The sequence below is a fragment of the Crotalus tigris genome, unplaced genomic scaffold (genome assembly GCF_016545835.1).
Source record: "Crotalus tigris isolate CLP2741 ecotype Arizona unplaced genomic scaffold, ASM1654583v1 scf7180000017814.3102382, whole genome shotgun sequence".
Taxonomy (NCBI): Eukaryota; Metazoa; Chordata; class Lepidosauria; order Squamata; family Viperidae; genus Crotalus; species Crotalus tigris.
This window is the reverse complement of record NW_024096652.1, coordinates 1583883-1606947: the sequence shown is the minus strand read 5'-3', so window position 1 is coordinate 1606947 and position 23065 is coordinate 1583883. Positions and strand designations below refer to the sequence as shown.

The following is a 23065-nucleotide window of genomic DNA, read 5'->3' as shown; positions in this document are numbered from 1 at the left end:
GGAGAGTGGAAAATATTGTGCATGTGATATTTGTGTTACATTGGGTGAGCTGCTGGCCTTGGATTTACAGCTCTCACTATGCCCCAGTTAAGGTTATAAGTTAAGTTATAGGACTTGAGAGATTGGCTAGCCTTATGCAGACTTCAGCTTTCACATACCGTATATGCCGGTGTACAAGGCGACCCAGCATATAAGTCGACCCCTGTCTTTATCGTCGGGCCGCATTCCTAGAACGTCGTCTTATACGCCGGAAACTACCAGTATTTCCGGCGTATAAGACGACTCGGCGTATAAGGCGACCCCCGTCTTTGGCGCCGATTTTAGCACTCGCGGAAGTTGCCTTATACGCCAGCATATACGGTACATTGGGACCTGTGTATCTGACTTTACAAAAAAAAATACTTAATTTTAAATAAGCACACAAAATCAAGGCAGCATTTTGTTCCAATAAACAGATTCTCTTACACTTGACATCAAACATTAATCAAGGAAAACAAAAACAAAACAAAACTTTATGGAAGAGGAATGATTTTTATACTATACACAGATACAGGGAAATGAGCCATAATTAGAAAACAATTCCAGAAATGAAACACTATATCAGTAAGTTGTTAATTAATCATGATTATTGAAAACCCTGATTGGCTCCATTTCTGGAGTAAATTGAGTGCAGGTTATTATCCTTGTGTGCTTTCAACCGCTGCATTAGGTACGACTCCTTACCACATCCCCTAGCCAAAAGAAAGCAAATCTCACAGGCTATGATAGCTTTCAGTTATTCCTCTTCCCACTCTTTGAAGGCTCCAAAGCACAAAACAAGAAGTATTAGGTCTTGCCTACTAAGCCCTTTCTTGCAGTGGCAATCCAGGAGTGTCTTTACCAAAAAAAAAAAAGAGAGAGAGAGAGAGAAGACGATAGAGCATCAGAAATGTTTCTCTCCAGTCGCAGCAGAGCAGTTCCTTGAAAAGAGGACAGAGCACTGCCTCACAAAAGGATGTTCGTTTGTAATCAAATTAGGAATTAAAGTACTCTATGCAAGCTTAGACTATAGTCCCGATATGACATAGTCTGGAATAGTTCAATCAGCATCCAACATAATTTCTCTGAAGAGAGCCAGTTGAGATCTACAGGGATTAATGGTTTTAGATGTTTAACTTCAGCTATTCTAAGAGTTAATGGACCTACAGTACAGCTATGCATCACACTGTCCCCCTTTTGCAGCGTGGCACCTGACATATGACATCCTTGTCCTGTGCATACCTTCTCTTTATATATATATAGATGCATGGATGTATCTTCTACTACAGATCCAACACAGACACCAAATTCATTCTGGATTCACATCCACAAGCTAGCTCAAGCTATTTATATAGAGGGTGTGCGAAAATGTCTCCTCATCCTCTTTAAATAACAACTGCGTCTCCAAAATAGTGCGGCAGAATAATCAGGCCCTATGTTTGCCCTTTCTGGTAGCCAGAGGGCAAGACAAGATCTACACTTCCAAGCAAAGGGAAGGGAAGAGAAGAAGGGCAAAGAAATGTATCTAGGGGGCAGGAATGCTTAGGGGAAGGGGAAGGGGAGGCCTAAGGGGAGGCCAGATTCTCCAATAGTGCCCTTACATCACCTCCCCGCTTGGGAGTTGGGTTGCTTCACAGGTTGCTAAAGAGTTCGTTTTTCTTGCTCCAGTCCATTTGTGGTGCCCGTTTGCTGGTACGTTTCTGATGGGCACGCTCTTTGGCTACTGCCAGGGGAATGTCCCAGTCAAGAATGGGATTGGATGTGGTGCTGAGCTTCTCCTCCTTCTCGTGAGAATACAGCTGTAAGAACAAAAGAGTGCAAAAACAGACAGTAGAGTACCCAGCGGTTATCAGCTCTTCTGCAGAAACAACACCTGTCTTATGCATGACCCAAAGCCCAGGCACTTATTACTGGGTGCATTTACACAACCCACCTCTCTATTGTTTGTCGTAGTCATGAGTGTGAAGTCTATGAAGGCACCTAGCAGGCAGATTATTTCCGTCTCCTCCCGGTTGGTATTACAGGGCCTAGAAGAGGGGTAGGCAACTTTGGCTCTTTTATGACTCGTGGACTTCAACTCCCAGAATTCCTGAGCCAACTATGAAGTCCACGAGTCATAAAAGAGCCAAAGTTGCCTACCTCTGGCCTAGAATATTTTGGCCTGATGCAGGATGGGAAAAGGTTAACCTTAAAAAGGTTACCTTTAACATTTTTTTATTTTACAGAACTTATTGTGAATCTATGAGAAAAAGAAGCAGCCAAGTGACAATGGAAACACTGCAGCAGAAGCAGTTGTGGCTTGTGGGTCCCTTCTGCTATCCTGCTCTGTGACCATAGGCTAGAGAGTCAGAGAGCAGTGAGGTGGGTTATTGTTCTTTAATTTTCTGTCTGGGTTCACACAGCCATGACTATAAGCCAGGAGTCTTCAAACTTGGCCCTTTTATGACTTGTGGACTTCAACTCCCAGAATTCCTTAACCAGGCACGCTGGCTGAGGAATTCTGGTAGTTGAAATCCACAAGTCATAAAAGGGCCAAGTTTGAAGACCCCTGCTATAAGCCATGATTCTAGATTGTGGTTAACGTTCTCTCATTTACTCTAATTCATATTTCATTTAGCATGCAAACACATCTGGTGATCGCTATTAAATTGTTAATTTTTGTTTTTTAAAAAAAATACTTTAAGCACAGGTTAGCTTTAGGCTGATCAAAGGAAATCAAAGTAAAAGTCAGTTTGATCTAGTGTTTAAGCCACACAGCCATGCCCAAAGTGGTTCTACAAGACCACACTACCATCATAATTTGCAAAAAGGATTCTATCCACCTTGGGAGCCTGCAGAAAAAAGCTTGTAAGGCTAGGCTAAATAACTCTCTTTTACGCATTCACAGAATTCAGCCTCATCCACTTTTGGGACAACAAAAGCCACACTCACGCAATATTAAAATTTGGGATTTTCCACTGGATACATACAGAAATGGCTTGGGTGACCCTGCCTAATATCAGATTTTCTTTATGGCGAAAGGGGATATTAGTCCCCCCCCCTTTTTTTTTGCAAAATACAATTCTCAAAGAAAAGTAGTGATACACAGTTCCAGTTTGACATTATATTCTCAATCTAATTTGGGGCCTCACTTTATTGCCCCTGAAATAACTCTCCCTGGATGCAATTAGATCCTTAAATTGATGTTAGATGCAAATAGCAAATCACCTCCCTTCAATTGTTTTCAGCAGGAACATCTTACAGTTCCTAATCTGTTACCAAATCTCCAATAGCTATTTCTCACCAAATAAAAAGTGGAAGCATTTAACAAACCTCTTTTTTTTTAAAAAAAAAATATGGGTAATGTAATCTTTCCAAGCAGCCACAAAAAATAACTGCAGAAGTTTTACTTGTTATCACTGACCCATTGTGGCACAGTGTTTGGAATGCAGTATTGCAGGCTGACTCTGCTCACTGCCAGGAGTTTGATCCTGAGTCAAGGATGACTCAGCCTTCCATCTTTCCAAGATTGGTAAAATGAAAGCCCGGATTGTGGGGGAAAATATGCTGCTCCTATAAAGTGCTTAGAGAGTGCTGTAAAGCCCTATGGAGCAGTATAAGTGCTATTGCTATTGCTGTCTTATTAAGAGAAAAATGTTTCTTCTACCAAACAAATTGGGACTTGGTTTCTCCATCACTGCAAAATAGCACCATAGGCATCCTTCTGGTCTTTGAGATAGTCGAAGGAATATTTACCTACACCGCTCCGCCTCACTCATCGCTCCCATTTGCCTACTACATCCAGACTGTGTTCATACCTCAATGGAAGGTTCACTTAGAGTTGAAGAAGGAGACACGGTCATAGGGCTAGAAGGGCTTTCGGGATTAATCTCTGATTGTTCATCTCTAATGTTCCCCTAGAAGTAAAAAAGAAAAAAGAAAAAAATGAAACTTAATGGTAGAAGAAGGTTCTTTAAATAGTAGGCATAGCATAATATTTCAAATTAAAGGCAGTGGACCTGAACACATTTTATTGCAATGCTTTCCTTTAAAGCATTGCAATAAAATATGTTCAGTTCCACTGCTAGTCCATTCTTTTTTGTTTTGCTTTATGAGGATTTGAGGAATATCATCATGATTTCATAGTCCTATTTCCCAACTGAATTGTTAACTGCTATCCCACACTAGCTTCCCATAAGGGACTGGTCAGTCTATCTAGTCTAGTAAACACACTGTGTCCATTCTTTCTTCTCAAGACCATTGTTTGCTGTATCAAGATTCATTTAAATTCTCTCCTGACCTGCTGGCAACAAGGCCAGAAAAAGTCTTATTAACATACAACACAAGGGTAGCGAATTGATTCAAAAGAATTTTTCTTGCAGAATTCTGAGCTGTGGGGGCAGTAGTAAATCTTCACTTTCCCTGGGATCTTTTAGTAGGAGGAATGTTTCTTTATTTGACCAGGAAGCTGTGTGGGCTATCTTTTCTATTTTGATCAATTACTTTGAGGACATTAGAAACAATATAGAATTAGAAAGTGAAACAGAATGGATGCCACAGAAGCTATTCTGGAAAAGGGGTGACCACCCAATGAGTGGGAGATCATGTCCAGCAGCTATTATTTTCTTCCTCTGCTAACTTCATCTCTTTTTTAAAAAAAATCAAGGGACCAGAAGCAGCACAATTCTTCCTCACAAGTTAGAACAGATTCCCCTTTCATGTTGCTTGCCTTTGGACCAATAGATTTTTTTATCCATTTGGGAAAACATTTTTTCCAATTGTTTTTACACCACTGACTGTATTCAGATGCTAAACATGACCAAGTATTATTGCAATGAGCCACTCCTTTTCCAGTTCTTCTGCTTCCCCTATTTATTGCACTTGGTCATTCTGCCATAAACTCTAAAGTATGAATCATGATTAGAAAAAGCAAGCCAGTTTGATAATTTCTGGCTAAAGGCTTGCTTGTTTCCACTAAACATAGTTAAAACTAACTGTAATTTGTCCAGATTTGAATGATAAGCAAATTGTTAATTAAAAATTCCTTGCAGCAGCCTTGTGTTGGGGGTTCTCATAGTGCTCTTGTGTACACAATTTAACCAGTCAGTTTCTAGTAAAATGCTATGCGTGTATTGAGGTTTTGCTAAACTTTGAAAATTCTGGGAAAAGATGAGCTGGACAAATTGGGAGAGAAATTGCTATGAAAGAGGAAAACTGAAAGACTGAAAGATCTTGAATCTTGAAATCTGTTGAAAGATTGCCCCAAGGAATATTTGTATTTCAGAATCTTTTAAAACAAGACAATCTCTCTCTGAGTGAGATGGCTGGTTCAAAAATGTGAGAAATATATAAATGAATGTAAATATAAATAAATATTCTTCTATATTAGTTCTACAGAGGTATATGAAATGATTCTGAAAGCGATTATTGCATTACATCAAATGGGAGGCAGACGGTGGTGCAGAACAGTGACTATTTCTATATTGGCTTGCAATTAACATTCAGACCAACTAGGGGAAAAAGGTGACATTGAATGACATATCTATACTGTTTACCCATAGTCTGGCAACATCTTCATTCTGTCTCTGAATGTATATTCAAAGGTATTTTTTAAAAAAGCCCAGCCCTTTAAAAAAAAAAGTTCCTAATAAGGTTCCCTTTCTTCTCCGACTTTAATTAGGCTTTGTTTTTTCAAAGCAGACTGGAAGTAACTTGGCCTTTTAGAAGATGTGAGATTCCACCCATCGGGTGAAGAATGGGCCATTCTATTCGGTGACAAGAGGCAGGCTCCGAAATGAGTGACAGGTCTTCCAAGGCATCAGCTCCCCCCTCTCCCCAGACTGCTTTTCTCTACAGGAACGTCAAGAGCAGTGATTTCACAGCCCACCTTCCTTTACCAATTTAGGAAGATTCCACTCTTTTGATCTGGCAGCCAGCCAAGGGGTGCTCTGAGCAGTTTGTACAGAGAATGTTTTCTTTAAAAAAAAAAACAGGGAAAAAGAAACTATCTTACAACTATTTGAAGACAACCTTGGCATGCATAATGCTTCTGTATTATCTCCGGTGTAAATGTATTGGAAAATTAGGGCCAGTTAAAATTTCCTAGCAATGTAGACTCAAAAGGCATAAGAGTTGATCAGTAATCTGTTGATCCTCCTCCCACCCCACCCCACCCCACCACCACCACCACATGTGGAGCAGAGGAATCTGCAATGTTGAATGTTGGTTCTAACACATCTGTCAAGGAACCATATGCTTGGCAGTAATTTTTTACCTTTTCCACATCACCATTGGCCACTGGTTCTGGTAAAAGACCTAAGGGTGGTGGGGGGATGAGAAATAGAACAAAGAAAGAAAAAGGAAGTGAATACATTTTGTTTCTTCTAGCAGGATTTCTACAACCCATTGCAATACTACCATACTTAGCATATCCCTTAACCAACAGGCTGAAACAAGGATCATTGCTTCCTCTGGCATCTCCCAATTTTGCTCTAGAAATATATCCCGTCATCCCATTTTCTCTCTCTCTCTCTCTCTCTCTCTCTTTCTTTCTCTCCCTCTCTCTCTCTCTCTCCACACACGCAAACACACACCCACACATAATGAAATGCACCCTTCTCTGCAGTTCCTTCCACAGATCAATATCCAATATATGGCAAAAATGGACAACTCTTTTGTCTTTAGGAATTGGTTAAAGGAGCAGAACAGATAATATTTGACATCATCAGATTGGGTAGGTGATCATTGTTATACGGTTTATTGGATGGATGAATGGAATGATGGATAGATGGATGTATTCTCCTGCACACTTTTATCCAGGGACTCAAGGTACCTTGCATGGGGACTATTAGGGGTTAAGGGGTCAAATTAATGCCTTCCAGTTGCTTAAAACATCCTTAGATCCCTCCAAAACTAACCCAATGTGTATGGTTTTCAGTGAGTGCCCTGTGCCATTGCAATCTCTCACAACTTTGTGTTAGGCAAATAGTACCAGCACTGCCTCTGGCCTACATGCTCTAGAGGTAGGCGTGAATTGCAAAACCATGTAGGTAGTATCGACCACAAGTATTTTTCCCTCTCAATCGCCCAATAGGCAAGTGGTCAGACTGAAACACCAATGCTATTATTCCTGCCTTCATACAGAGATTTGCTACATTTTCTATTATAGCACAATTGTCTTCAAGCACAATTAGGGAACAAGGGTGGTTTTACTCCTGCCTTTGTGTTACTTTCATAGAAACTCTGGAAAGGAAGCTGTGGTGAAACAGATCACTGAGATCATCCAGTGAGCTTTGCAGCAAATCCGGATTCTCCCAACTTAACATGAAATAGTTTCTCCTATTTCACATGTCCAACACACCCAATTTCTGAGTCACTGCAATTTAATAAACTGTACCAAAAATGCATGGAATTCCACGCAGAACTTTCTCTATGATTTTATAGAAAACATCTGGAGCAGCGCACAAACTGAAGAACTATATCATGAGCCATGGAATGTAGACCAAGCACAATTCTCCCTAGCACAATCCCCTCTTGCTGTCACTGTTCCATTTGTGCTCTTACTGCACACTTCATGGAGCACCCCAAAAGTGAGAACAGGAAGAGCTGCTTTAATGCAGTGACAGGTGAGTGAATGGCATTCTGCTGTGGAACAGTAGCAGCAACCTATTCCTTTCTATCTATTTCCCCAAGCTTTCTTGGGGTTGATAGCGGTCATCTGACAGGCTAAGGTGTTGGGTAATGATTTGGGATGGGCAGGTGTTCATACCTGGCAAACCATTCACAAGACCTGCATGCCCAAAGATTTGGATTTCAGCTTTGTTACCAAGGCTATTTTGACCAGAAATGCCTGTCTGCCAGCAGTTCTAAAACTCAAGCACATAATTGCTAAGACGCTTTAATAATTCAATGATAAAACAGAAGCTACCACTGAAGACTATTTTGTTTCTGAATGTGGTGTTTTGCTTTGGTTTTTTTCCCCCCAATAAACTTCAAAAGGTTCATGAATATAAGCCAAACTTATCTAAGAATTGGAGCCATTTACATACACCATAAACCCTGAGATCGTTCCAGTCATCTAAGTAACTGCAGATGCCAAATCCTTTGTCCCGGCCCCAAACTTTTTCTTGCTTAACTCTGTCTAGTCTTTTATCAGATATGCTGTTCTAACCTAAATCTTCCCCTGAACATTCTCTAAGCCCTCGCAGAGTTAGTATTCCTTGATAGCATTAATATTTTTCTCTTCTTTTGCATTTCATTCAAATTTTTGATATCTAACTTTTGACACTTTTCAACCGATTGCCTTATTGTTTTATGGACATTGGGACCTAAATTTTCAAATTAAATAAAAAGAAAAATTGTGGCGGAATAGTTTGCTGTTTCGCAAACATTAGGTGGAGTTCAACTCTTGGAAAGTCATTAGAGGAAGTGTAGAGCTGTAAGTCTGTGGTACAGCACCTGCTTTGCATGCTGGAGGATCCATGTGCTGTTCCTGGCATTTCCAGGAAAACAGTGAAGGAGCAAAGGATGGAGAATTCTGCATGGAGAGCCACTGCTCAGCAGGACAATTACTCTCCATTGAGATTGAGACTTGACTTGGTTTTAAAGCAATTTTTTCTGTGTATCCTTGAATGCTAACTGGACGGGGGGGGGGAGAACACCCTCACAAACCCAAGACTCTGCAAAACAATCTGCAAAATTCAGTATGGTATCTTAATGGAAAGCTGCAAAGCTGCAAAAGCAATTAAAACTGTGATGTAGCCAGAGGTCTGTAAAAGCTTGGTTGCTATGAAACCAGCACAGTTCCCAGGTTTACACATTATACTACAGGCAGTCCCCCACCCCACTTGCATTTAACCAGGGCATAGAGGAATACACAGGACCTGATCCAAAATCTTGACATAAACTACGTCCCCTTTTTGTGTGCATGATGTCACAACAGATATACAAAAGGGATGGGACTTGCACTGCAACAGCATAATGCTTGTCATAAAACTCTTCCCCCTGACCGACAGCGTCATCTGGCAGTGGAATCAGATCAGATTCAAAGGCAGGATACAAGGCTGCATTGGGAGCCACCATTTTACGTCACCATTATTTACCACAAGTCACGAAAAGGAAGAGAAAAAAGTCAGTTCAGCAGTGGGGAAAGACAATGCGCTGCATTTTGTTTGGGTTTAAAAGTAAAGTGTGAACCAGGCCATTATGGCTTCTTCAGTAATCCTCATTTAGCATCATGTGAGAGTTCAGCCAAGCTGCCCCAGTTGTTCAACTGGTTTCCACAAGGCTCCAGCCTCTGTCAATAAATCTTCACCAATGACACAGTGGAAATTATGTACTCAGTCCAAGAACTGAAGAAAGTCTCTTGTTTGTGCTCATCTACTTAGGATCCAAATATCTGCTTCTTGATCTGCCTCCTCTCCCTTTCTAAAAATTCAGATTCCCCCAATACAACAACTTTCACTCAAGGCCAGCTCTAATCCTCAACCATGGTTGCTGAGAAATTAAGTAAGAGCAGCAGGCAGAATTCATTTCTTTCTGGCTTAGATACTGTGTTGTCGTCAAAGAAGAAGAAAAGGCAGTTAGCTGGCGTTGGAGTTGTGGTTTAGCAACAATCACAGAGATAATTCTGAGGTGTACTTGCCAAAGACACAAACAATGCACAAGGACTGAAGGAAATGGCAGTTGGTGGCTGGGTGCCACAACAATGAATTCTTTGTTACAGGGGAAGGAGAGAAAAAACATGTCCCAGTATTGCCTTAAACAACAACAACAACAAAAAAAACCTAGACCAAGCTGGAAGCCTGCCTAACTCCTTAGACCCTGGCTCCCCTTCCAATTACAGTATGTTGCACATATTTGCAAAATATTAGGACATCTTTCAGTAAAACAAATGGCCGTCTCTCATAATCCAAATATAGTTTTGGTTCTGGTTTAGGTGAGACAAAGCTCAGAGCGAAACTAGAAGGGCAGACATTCTCCATCCAGAATAGACAGGTTCTCAGGAACAAAGAGAACATCAGCTGGACACACAGCTATCAGCTAAGAGAGACTGTAATTATTCCTTTCCACCTCCTTGGGTCTTGCATGACACATCATCATGGTACAAGCCAGAGAAACAGCAGCAAATAATACTGCCATTTTTGTAGGCTCATTCCCCAGATGTCAAGCCGCTTAGAGATAAGCAGCATAGAAGTTTAGAAATAAGTAAGTAAATGAGCAAATAAGTAACTAACTAAGTAAATAAATACATGTCAAAAGAAGCTGCTGCAAATGCAGACGTTCTGCACCAGAAGGCATGAGTGTGTGAACCTGGAATGTGATCCCAATTATGGATAGCTTGAGAATTGGGCTCCTGGCCCTGAGAGGAACAAGGCACTAAGATTAGGAATAAGGTGTCTATGGAGATTCTCAATCATCCAGGTCTTGGTTGCCCCAAAGGTGCTTTTCCCAAAAAGGCAACTGGACCTTCTTGTGGGTTTTTTTTTTTTTTCATTTTCTTTGAATGAAGAGGCTTCTTCAGTTTTAACTGGTGAACTGTTAGTATGGAAGAACCTTCCTGGATGAGAAGTGAAACATTTTCAAAGGAAAAAAACCCAAGAAAGTCTAGCTGCCTTTTGGAAAATGCACCTGTGAGATATTAGGAACAAGGTTTTCAGTAGACACAGAGCTTAAGGACTCTAGGCCCCTGGAGAAGGAGAAACAAAAAACCCTTGGAAAGAATCCAGATCTTTCAGCCGCTCACTCAGGTTACTCCTTAGCAATCTCTTGCTTTGAGCTCTGGGCAATTGGCAAGCACAGCCTAAGAGTATAGACAATCCCCTTGCAGCCCATCCCATCCATCTCCAGAGCAATAAGATGGAACTAACAAAGGGATATCATCATCACCATGTATACACTCTTCTTTGCTTGACTAGAGCTTACTCTGTCTGGTACCACAGATATTTTCAAATACTGTAGGTTTTGCTGCTCTACGCATTAGAAATTGCTCTACCGACATTGTGTCTGAAGATGAAAACTTCTCTTTAACCATTTAGAATATTTTATATACTTTATCCCAAGTGCTAATGTTTATATCCACCTATCCAATAGAAGAGACTATCTGTAGCTCAGGGTTGAACTGTGGCGTCCTTGGTGCCTTCTAAGCTTGTTTGCTTGCTTGCAGACATTTTGTTACCCAATTAGAGAACATCATCATGCTGGTAAGTATGAGGTTTGCTCCCTGTTTGTATACAGGAGTTTGCCCTTTCAGTGTTGCTGGGTGTGTGTTTTTCTCCCTGGTAGTTTTTTGATGAGGCTGCTGTTTACTGTTTGATTGTTTGTCTAGTGCTATTTGCTCTTCATCTGGGTGTTGGTTGCTGGAAGGAATGTGTCATAGACTTGCTTCCTTCTTAGCTTTTTGCTGTCTCTTTTGAATGGTGTGTAAATGCGGTTTATTTCTGTGTCTACTGATGGTTGATTTAGGGAGTCAAGAGAGGCAGCATCCAATCAGTTGTCTTGGCCATCTTAAGGGTTGCCTTTTCTAGGATGATTCTTCAACTTCTCAGCCTAGGGATTTCCTGCTGGTTTCCTAGCCAAGAACCAACCAAGACAGAACCTTGGGTTAGAGCAATCAATGTCAGCTAGGTGTTGCCACCTCCTAACAAGCAACAAATTCTATCTAGAAGAAAAAGGTTTGAATGGATGAAGAGATCCCAGAGAGCACTGCCCCTCTTTCTTGGGTAACTGATAGCAGTCCTGTCCCACAGATGCTCCAGAAATGTTTCCTTCCTTCTGCCACCCACAGCCATCCCTTCGTGGGATCCCAAAGCAAGCAATCCAAATTCAAAAAGATATTGTATGAGAGATTTAAGGATGCATCACATGGAGAGAGATCAAACGCTTGAAAATCTTCATTCAGCACAGAGCAACAACATCTCCAGCTCTGTAGTACTCTAAAGCAAGTGAATCAATTATGTAATAAAGGCCAGCTTTGGTCCAGAGAATCATAAAATAGGGCAGTGATGGCGAACCTTTTAGAGACTGAGTGCCTAAAAACTGCCCCCCACCCCGTCCCCGCTCCACCCTGCCCACTGGGTCACCCACCACCTCCATGGCCTGCCACAGATCACCCAGGCAGCCCAGCAGTGCTATGGCGGCCATGCCCTCCACACATCCCCTGCAGCATCATCTGCGCGCAATGGGGTGCAAAGGTGGAGTCTTGTCCCTGCTGCCCAGCTACCATGTCCTTGGCTCCGCTGCTTCGTGTGGACCGCACCCAGGGGCAACTCTTCTCCAGGGGGGCTGCTGGTGAGGAGGGGACCATAGGAGGAGGCGGGCCGGGGAGACAGTACATGTGCCCACAGAGAGGGCTCCGAGTGCCGCCTCTGGCACCTGTGCCATAGGTTCGCCACCACTGAAATAGAGAGCCCTTCTTTCTTGGGCTACTCCTGCTTTATGAACCTTCCACAATCTGGATTCTCAATGAGAACTTTCTTGCCAAGAGAAAATGTTTATATGTGATGATTTTATGATTAATTAGATCCTAGTACAAAATAGAAGGGAACTGTTATGTATATATGTCCCAAATGTTAAATTGGAAGATAGTTCTACATACTGACTCTGCTAGACAGCCATGCAAACTAAGAGGTTGTTATACACTAATAATTAGCCTTTGAAAGTCATTTAAATAATTTAGTAATTAGATGATTCAGTGCTGTTGTGCCCTTTTCATCTCAGACCTATTGAGCAAAACAGAAGGTTGGTTTTTTTTGTTTTGTTTTTTTTGGCAAAAGGCTGCCTGTTGGAAGATCCCGAAGGTCAGATGTCAATACTGCAATGCAAAGCTTTTTCTTTCCCCATGCCTCACTCCTCTGACTCAACGATCTGGCAGTGGAGGATTCTTCTCTTTGGACTCTCCCCTCTTTCAAAACTACTCTGTATTCCTCTCTCTATGGAGCAGAGCGATTTGAGGTTGTCCTTTCCTTGTGAAGCGAGCCTTGTGAAGTGGAATCATGAATGATGGCATCTTGTACATGCCCTAGTAGAGATAGATCTTAAAATCCTGACATTTCCAGAGTGATTGGACTGCTGATCCAGTCCCAACACAACAGACAAAGCATACACAAAAGACTCAAGCCCAGAACAGATGCCTTTCCCCAGATGTTCCTTTCGTTACAAACTAGATTACTGTGCTCATAAAAAGTATGTTTAATCTAGAAACCTACTTTTTCTGAGTACCAGAAAATAGTTTCCACTTATATATGGATGCCAAACTTATTTGACCCCTGCCACAAACGTATGAAGGATTTAACTGTTTCTAATAATGTCAGATAAGAAAATGGATTGGGTGACGTGCCAAAATAAGCCATTCCTAGCCACTTTTCAAAACCCAACATTTCCCTCATTAGGCATTATAATAGCTGTTAATATTTAGTTAATGGTAAATTATGGTATTATTTAATTACCATTAAAAAGACCTCATCCCCTGAATTACTTCTTCCTGCTCAATTAACTTTGAAGTAGAATATATAATAACTACATAGACGTAATGGCTATATGGATTGTTTTTGAATTATAGAACTATTTCTACTCCCCCTTCTATAAATGAAGTCCCCTGTAGACAAAAAACAAAAAGCATCTTATGTGGGTTAAGAGGAAGAATGTGGTCTTGCTAGAAAAAAGCACCCTCACAAAGGAATAAGGGCCGGAACTCATGGTGCAGTTAAAGTGGACAGCAATCTCTTCTGCCTCTGTGCGCGCACGCACACACACACACACACACACACACACACACACACACACACAGAGAGAGAGAGAGAGAGAGAGAGAGAGAGAGAGAGAGAGAGAGAGAGAGAGAGAGCTCCAACTTGTTCACATGAGATCAGTCCATTTGTATAATCTAGTACAGGTAGTCAACAGCTCATTTGGTGACTGTTTGAAGTTACAACAGCACTGAAAAAACACCGACAAAAGTGGCTTATGACATTTTTCACATTTACGACTGTTGCAGCATCCCTGTGATCACATGATCAAAATTCAGACGCTTGACAACTGACTCATATTTATGACAATTGCAATGTCAGGGGGTTTTGCAACCTTCTGGCAAGCAGAGTCAATGGGGAAGCCAGATTCACTTAATAACCATGTTACTAATTTAACAACTGCAGTGATTCACTTAACAACTTTGACAAGAAAGGTCATAAAATGGGGCAAAACTCACTTAACTAATGTCTTGCTTAGCAACAGAAATTTGAGCTATTGTGATCATACGTTGAGGACTACCTATAAGAGTTTTTCATGTGAGGATCCTCCCTTAGAAAAACTCCTTCCTTCCTTCCTTCCTTCCTTCCTTCCTTCCTTCCTTCCTTCCTTCCTTCCTCCTCCCTCCCTTCCCCTTCTTTCCTTCCTTCCTTCTTTCCTTTCCTTCCTTCCTTCCTCCTCCCTCCCTTCCCCTTCCTTCCTTCCTTCCTTCCTTCCTTCCTTCCTTCCTTCCTTCCTTCCTTCCTTCCTTCCTTCCTTCCTTTCTTCCTTTTACAGTTTTTTAATCCAAGAATTACACTGTATAGAGAGAAACAGATAAGACTGTATTCTGGATAGAACTCCAAGCAAGTAATTGACAGAATTAAAGTTCTGTAAATCTGTCTGAATTACACACATGGTGCCTTGGACATCTTTCAAAGGTGCACATTCCACAGTCATCCACTAATCTTAATCCTGTTCAGGAGATAAAGGGAATCTCCCCTCCAGGACATAGATGATTTGGGGAGCCTTTAGTGTATGCCAGGCATGAACTCTAAGGCCACATTTCAAAGGCCAGAATCTAGAGCAGGGATGGGCAACCTGCAGGTCATATGTACTCTCCACACCTATGAATGCATTGTTAATGTTGGCAGTGTGATGTTTGATGCTGCTGCTGCTTTGACGAAATAAAGATTAAAACAGGGGTACAATGACTCTGCCAGCTTAATCCAGAAATGGTTGTCCCCCAAAGAACACAAATCAAAAATCCTGGCAGCAACATTCCCCGAACTTCCCAGTTTTTAATCACGATTCAAAGAATAAGATTACAAAGTACAGCAGCCCCTGCCCCAAACCTGTTGTCTGCCCTAGATGAAGCAAGCAGATCTCAACAACAATACAAGCTCTAATTTGACATCTAAGTGCCAAGAACATGTGAAAAGAGTGAGCTAGCATGTGTCTCGCCTTCTTGGTTTTTTAATCCTTTCATTGCTGGGATGTTTGGGACCCCATGCAAGGGTAGATAGCTTGATGTACTTCAAACATGCTTTGTACTAGTTCATTAAACTAGTATGGTTTAAATGTCTTTCTGTTTTTCAGGAAAATTCTATTTTGTGTCTGGGTGTAGAGAACAAGGAGGATAGAGAAAGACTCTTATTTGTGTGGAAAGGAGCCAGGCATTACCAAGACTAGCTCCCAATCATCAATGCATGCTTTTCAGGGACAGGCCTTCTGACTTGTATATCCAACATTTGATTTCATTTATATGAAATTTAGCATTCATTTATCTGCACAACCAGGCCAGCATTTGAGAATGTTAACCCAGAATTTGGGGGGAGGGGGTCTTTGTTCTACTTGAGAGAAAATATACCCCTCAGTAGTACAGCAAATGCTTTGAACACAGAAAAATCTAACTGCAGTCCCTTCAGAATTGTCCTGTGGAAGGGCTGGGCAAACTGTTCTGAACCATGAAGAGCAGCTATCAGTCTGTATCCATTATTCTGGGTGCAATAAACTAAGTGGAGGATTCAAAATGAAGCAGCTTCTTACATTCCTAAAGATGGAAGAACATCTTGTAACTCATTTAACAATGAACTCAGCGTTTATGAATGAGCCAGTGAGGTGCTCCCACTTCTTTTTTAGTTCTTTTGTGTCAAATACAGAAACTATTGAGGATGTTCACATAGCACATTGTTCCTGGTCATTCTGCATCATTGGGATGTATTTAATGTTTAAAAGGACTGCTAATTCCTGTCTTGTTTCTGGTGAGATCAGTTATTTCCACTCAAGACTCAGACATAGCTACACTGCACTGTTAGGTATAGGACTCTAAGGCAGAAAATGAGAAGTGTCAGGGGCTCTTTTCTAGCCTATCCAGTGGGCTCACCTCAGATTTGCATTCAAACACACTCACAGCATCTCTAGCTAGGAAGCAGTTGTTCTTTAAATCTCACCCAAAACACAATAAAATTTTCTTTAGCAAAAGGATCCCATACCTTTCAGATGTGCTTCAGAGGGGATGACTCTGCACTTCTTGAAGAATTCATCTGTTAAACTATCCACCACTAGCAGACTGGTCTCATCTCCACCAGACTTTATGGCTGAAACAACATCTGAGTGTTGCTTGCCATCCATGCATTGCCCATTCACCTGCCAGGAAAGAAACATGTTCTGAGCCCAAACAAAGAAACACATATTCAGGCAATCACCCAACAATATTGAGACTTTAGAAATGTTGGCATGCACCCCACAACAATCAGAAGCACCCATAGCAACAGCAAGTACGGGACTATATAGTATCATAAATCTTATAACCTGTCTCCCACAAAAGCAATAGAAATCATCATACCTGAGACTTTTGCTAATGTGATAGGTCACAGGATATTTAAAACTGTCATATGTTTAACTATCTGAATTACATATAGTAAAGGCCTTTCTTTTCTTTGGTGACATAAGTGTCCCTCAAACAATTTTCCTCAATCTGGTATCCCCCCCCCAAATGCATCAAGCTATAATTCTCACCATCCTTAACCAACATGTTTTAGTGAATTAACATTTTCTGTGAACAGGGATATTTGGGTTATGAGGCTGCCTTTTGAGCAAAATAATGCCAAGCTGAAAGACTGCTTTAGAGCTTCATTGCCTTTCCAAATTTGTGAACATGAAATAGATGGATCAAAATCAGGGCTCTGCTCTATCTTCAGGATGCTGCACTTCCACTGAAACCCAGTTCTTTATACCTGTCATTAATCCCTCACATATATTGCAAAGGTCAAGGGAGCTTAATCTTTGAAGACCAGATCACTTCAGATGGACAAACTGATTTCTAACCGAAAGTTGTTCAATAAAAACGCAAGCATTCTTAATGAAAAGTCTGCCATACATTTCCAAGGAAGTTCAGAGGGCCACACAAGAGGGTGAGTACATCAGAACAACAGATGCAATCTGTCAAACCCAGTGCCTGTGTAGGGTCATTCAAGAGCAGCTGTATGATCCTAGGATACCTGTATCTTTATGGAAGCTATTAAATCTGGTGGTAGGCCTTTCAGTAGGATCCATCAATGATTCCTTACTATTTCCATGGCTGAAAATGGTCACTGGATTAATTTAAAGTAAGCTACTGCTCAGAAGAGCAAAAACACAACACTGGTCTATATTTAGATTTTACTATGAGTCCAGTTTTGCCCTTTCTGAAGGTTCAAGAAGGAAGGAAATATGGCTGTTAAATTTTGCTGCAGATTATATTATCATTCAAAAGTACCATTTTTGAGGTTTTTGTATTTCTCAACAAATATGGTCAGGGACTATTTTCACCTAGAATGTAAGGCCACATTGTGGTTGTTATCTTAAAAGAGAAGGGCCTTGTGTAACACAGCAAGCAGTCCAGGAGTGGATATGGCTGGACTGCAGCAACAGCAATATAAACCTGGCAGTACCCAGAGCTTAATGAGCACCCATGTGCTTAAAGGCAATGTATAAATCATAAAAAATAAATTACAACAGATATCAGAATTTTAATTAGACTGAAAGCGGATACTCCCAGCTCTGACCTTTAGTTGATGCCATTACTTTTGCTCACTATTCTTAAGTCATTCTTACAGTCAGTATGACTTAACAGCAGGGAACAAGAAAATCAGCTACATTTATTTATTTGTTTATTTTTACTTTTATCCCATCTTTATTGTCTTTATAAATAATTTTATACTCAAGGTAATTTCAAAAGAAAGTACAAAATGCACTGTCAGAGATCTGGGTATAAGACCTGCATATTATAACCCTTATGTTAGTTTCACTTTGAGCTAAAACGTTTCCTATTTTGTTTCCCACAGTGGCATCTATAGCAGCGGTCCCCTGCTGCTCACACAAGTGGAACTGTGCATAAATGGGCCACAGCCCAGTACATGGCCGTAGCCTCTGGTTAGGGACCCCTGATCTATAGCAACTCGCTGCTTTTTTAGAATGAAGATAACCGCCAACTTCCCCTTTGAGAGCATACAGTACATGCAACATTGCAATACATGAAGAAAGGGGATGGGGCTCACATTATGATGCTGCAGTACTGCTCTGCCCTTTGTCCATTTGCAAAGCTAGCTTGATAATTCAATGCAGGGTCAGCAATATAGGGCTTGTGAGCATTAGCATCCTTCTGATACCTCCCTCTGTGCTTGGCACGCTTCTTATCTTGCTTTAAAGGATCTTTTAATTAAAACATAATAGAAGGCATGCTGCATAGCAAGTACCAACTCTATCATAATCTTTATTTACAAGAGTGCCTCTAGGACCCAAAAGGCATTATGACTGGGCACATGCAAAACTGTGCATGTAACAAAAAAGACACACCCAGTGCTCCCACGACACCAACCAATCAAGACTGCCCAGACCTGGTTTTTATGACATACTGAAGTTACAAATAACCTAGTTGCTGGATCTTCTTTCTGTGCAGTTGATATGTAGAAGCCTAAACTAAGCACACTGTAAGGTAAAAATAATAAGAATAATGGGCTATGGAACTTGTGGCCTTATCCTTAACTTTTTATAGGAGTGAAAGTTACTCACGGGTCTGTAATTTATACACAGTAGAAGTTGTATATGTTTATCACTCCTTCTTTTCTAGCTTACACATTGTCACAAAATAGGGAATTGCCTTCTTAGCCTTAATCTTCCACTCTCTTTGGCTAAATTCATATCCTTCCAAAAGTGCCATTCTTGCTCGTTTCTTCCTAAAGACTGCGACAGAATTGCAAGCTATGAAAGCACTCTGTGTAGTTGGGAGTTTGTATAAAATGTTACATATATCTATAGTGTTGCGTAGCTTCACCTCTAGCCATGCACGCCTGACAGCTTTGATTATGTAATCCAATGGTAATTGCTTTGCTTCAGAAAAATCTCACTCCTTTACTAATCCCTGGATAGTGTAGCAAAGTTATCTTTGTCTAACTTAGCCCTTCAAAAGGGCTTTCTATTCACCTTTGGTTCCCAGACTTGGTCATAACTTCCCTACCATTGGCATTTCCCCTCTGATTTTTAAAAGGGGCTATTGGCATGAAAGTGAGCCTGGGTTACCAACATCCAATATATCCTATTGTGCGTATTACACTGTCCGTCAAGAAGTTCAAGCTTAAGCTTATGCTGAAACCAATGTTAAGACACAAGGGTATTCTTTTAAACATAAGCCTGGTCTTCCCCTGCTACCTTTGCCCCAAACATCTTCTGTTATTGCTTTTCCATGCCCCAATTTAATTGGAAATTCCTCAGGGCAGGGACATGCCTTGCTGGATGGTGCTGTAATCAGCAATGACAATTTGAAGTTTCTCAACAAGCATCATGGAGGTGGAGCTATTGAGCTCCTATGCCAAAAGGTAAACCTTGCTGCCAAGGTGAGATTGCAATAGTGAGAGGAGCCCAGGAAAGAAGGTCTTAATTTATATTTAAAGAGTCTACAAGGATCTTTAAGAAAATGGTCTCAGACAAGAAGATAAGATAACCTTTATTGTCATTTTTTTACTGTGGGCACAACGGCACACATCAAAAATGAAATTTAGTTGTCCGCTCTCAAAGTGAAACACATACATGACACACACCTAAACATACTATATACAACATATGTATAGACCCACACCCCTACATATGCATAACAAATAAATATTAAATACTGTCCATTTTGAATATATAACAGAAGGAGGAAGCTTGAGAGTTCACAGGGTTAATGCTGTATGGAATGAAACTATGGCTGAATCTGGATGTTCTGCTACAAATACCACGAAGCCTCCTCCCAGAAGGTAACAAGGAAAACAGGTTGTGAAGAGGATGTGTAGTGTCCCAGATAATCTTACGGACCCTGCTCAAGCAGCGCTTCTGTACTATGTCCTGGATGGGAGGGAGGGAGCTGCCAATGATCTTTTCGACCATTCTCATCAGTCTCTGCACCACCTTCCTGTCTGAAGCAGTGATGCTTCCAAACCAGACTGTGATGCTGTATGACAGGATGCTCTCGATCGTCCCCCTGTAGAAAGTGGTTAGGACAGGGGAAGGAAGATGTGCTTTTCTCATGCGACACAGAAAATGCAGGCGCTGCTGTGCCCACTTCACCAGTGTCTCGCTGTTGAGCGACCAAGCCAGCCTACTCGTTAGCTGCACACCCAGGAATTTGATGCTGGTAACCATCTCCACAGGTGAATCATTAATGCACAGAGAAGTGTGGCTGTGCCTGCCTTTTCTGCCTTTAGACTTCTACTTATTTGCAAGGTAAAGGCATTTGGTTGCATTCTTTATGGCAGGCTATAGAAATACTATATAACAATAATTACTCTCAAATCGGACAATGGATGGATATTTTATTTCCCCAACTTCACTGGCAATTTATTTGGCTTAAAAACAGCGAGGTATATGAGGTGATTTTGAAAAGCTCAGAAATGGCTAAGCTGGCACAACTCTTGGATCACAAGTTACATTTAATCAGTTCCCTTTGAGAAGACAGAGTCTAGATTACTCAAATGTTAATTCATTTGCAACAAACAGTGTACCCCACAATACATACCTCAATGATACGATCTTGAGGCCGCAGCCCCGAAGCTTCAGCTGGAGAATCTGGATCCACAGCCCGGACATATTGGCCTGGCTTTGCCTTATCACTGTGGAGGTTGAACCCGTAGCCGTTGGGGCCCTTCTTCATCTGGCAGAGACGAGGTCTCAACTCTTTCTAAAGCAGAGAAACATAAAAGGCATTTGGGATATCAGCTTTCACTTATTGTCACCGAATCAATTTCTTTTTGATCAGCATCTGTTCAAATTTGAGTCTTGCCATCAGCAGTCCTGCAATCCAATAATGCAAATTTGGGCTCTCTGGAGGAGTGAATTGTGTCCTTGACAGGCTGGCTTTCATAGCTTGGTGCACGCTCCCAGAAATATTAGCAATACAACCACTTATGAAGTCTGCCTAATAAGCCAAGATCAAAAAAATAGTAGAGAAAGAGAAAAGAATTATCTACTACTATGGGTTGGCAATGCCCTTCTAGTTTATTTTACCTTTCTCATTGCCCACAAGTGCTATTTATGGAGGAAAGGGAAAAAAACACAGCCAAAGGCCAGGACTGCTCAATTACTTCTCAAATTCTTTCTTCAAGGTTGAGAGCACTTTGTTTCTTAACCTTCTCTCCACTCATTCCATGGGTGGTCCTGGAACTGAACGTTCTGATATATACACAGTAATGTATTTCCATGGTACCACATAAGATTTCTATTTAACAAAAGCTGGGATTTTGTACAGAACTGCATTACATAAAATGCTTATGTGCGTTTACATAATATAGACACATAACTCAAGTCAGAAAAAAACATTCATTTTTCAGCAAGGCCTTCCTGAAAAGTATACCATACATGCAACAGGAACAAAGAAGAACAATTTGACCTTCAGGCAGATGAACTTCAGAAATCAGTAGAAGGACCCTTGGAATGTTTACAAGGGGAAGCAATTTGGTCTTTGGGGTTAATTAAGACTTGTCAAGGTTAGCTCCAGTTGAATGTTTACTAATAGTTCCAATAACATTTGCAGGAACATATATTGTAAGCAACCGTCCCTTACAGCATTCCTCTATTTGACTGGGTCACTTCCAGATGCTACGCTGATCCAGGTTTCTTTCTGGATCACAGGCAGGACAGTGGAGATTAGAGCATGACAGCAGGAGCTCTTACCACACACTAAAGGTGTCAGAAGAAAGGAGAAGCTGGCACACCCAATCTCCCACACAGCAATTTCAACCTCATCAGATACTGAAGCCAAGCCCAGTGACGGAATCGGTGAGGTTTCTGGAGAAGCTAAAGCACTCAAAAAACTCCATCAACAACAAGATTGGGCCTAGATCCTGCCAGAGCTATCTCACTCATCAACATTGTGTGGCTTATTTACACCAAATTTTGCATCTCATGAAGTGTCTCCCAGAGAAGAATAAAGCCAAAGTGTGTCAGATGTCACATAACAGTGATTTCTTTCTTTTTTTCCTACTTATGTGATCAGATTTATTTATCTGGTTCTGCTACTGCCTGGTTTGCAAAGATAATCTCCTTCAGGTTAAGTTCAGCTTCTAGTGATTTCATGGCCACATAGATTTCTTAGCAGCAATGCAAATGTTTTTGAAATGCCCAATCTAGCTTACAACCCAGTGATTCTCTGGAGATTGCCTAGCCAACTACTAACCAGATCTGACCCTGCTTAGCTTCCAATTAGCTTATCTTAATTATAGAATTGTTAAGAAAAAAATGAAGCACTCTCTCGATATTATAAACCACCCGCGGTTATTGGAGCTGGATGATATAAACATATTACCTAGCAATCCTGACTACTACTGATCTTCCTACAAAAGGAAGAGAAAGCAAAGGTCGCACAACCTCATTACTCGGAAGGAAGGAAAGAAGTTCCCAGGAAAATGTTAGTTCTGGAATTTTTCCCATGGGTAGATTTGGTGTTTTATATTGGAGAAAGGATGACATGAATTACATGTATAAAACAAGGCATTGAAGTCTGAGGAATTTGGTTCCTTCCAGAGCTGCCTTGGCAAGATAGGTAGTATACTTCTAGACGTCTAATAAATAAAATAACAAAACAAAACTGTGTTGGCTACAATTCCTGTTATCTCCAGTTCACATGGCCATGTTTTCCAGCCTGAGGAATCCTCAAATGCCATACCTGGAAAAACTCTCAGCAATTCAGACAACCTGATCTAAGGCAGGCTGGTGCAGACCATTCGTGGTATCCTTTCATGCATGTCAGATCACAGTTATTTGCACAGAAATATTTGGGAAATATTTTTCTTCCTCTATTGAGGGCTGAATACATTTGAAATCAATCTGTCTG

The 23065-nt window shown here is 41.1% G+C and overlaps 1 protein-coding gene across 1 annotated transcript in view; it reads right to left on the bottom strand.

Annotated features, from left to right (window-relative positions):
• Positions 1-437: 437 nt before the first annotated feature.
• SLC9A3R1 (SLC9A3 regulator 1) overlaps positions 438-23065 on the bottom strand; it is a 73799-nt gene continuing 51171 nt past the window's right edge. Inside the window, exons 2-6 of the mRNA XM_039342866.1 lie at positions 20753-20914; positions 16212-16365; positions 6272-6312; positions 3816-3914; positions 438-1817 (exon numbers count right to left, since the gene is read on the bottom strand). Of these exons, the coding sequence (XP_039198800.1) occupies positions 1650-1817; positions 3816-3914; positions 6272-6312; positions 16212-16365; positions 20753-20914 (624 nt within the window). The 3' untranslated portion in view covers positions 438-1649. The remainder of the gene's footprint in view (positions 1818-3815; positions 3915-6271; positions 6313-16211; positions 16366-20752; positions 20915-23065) is intronic.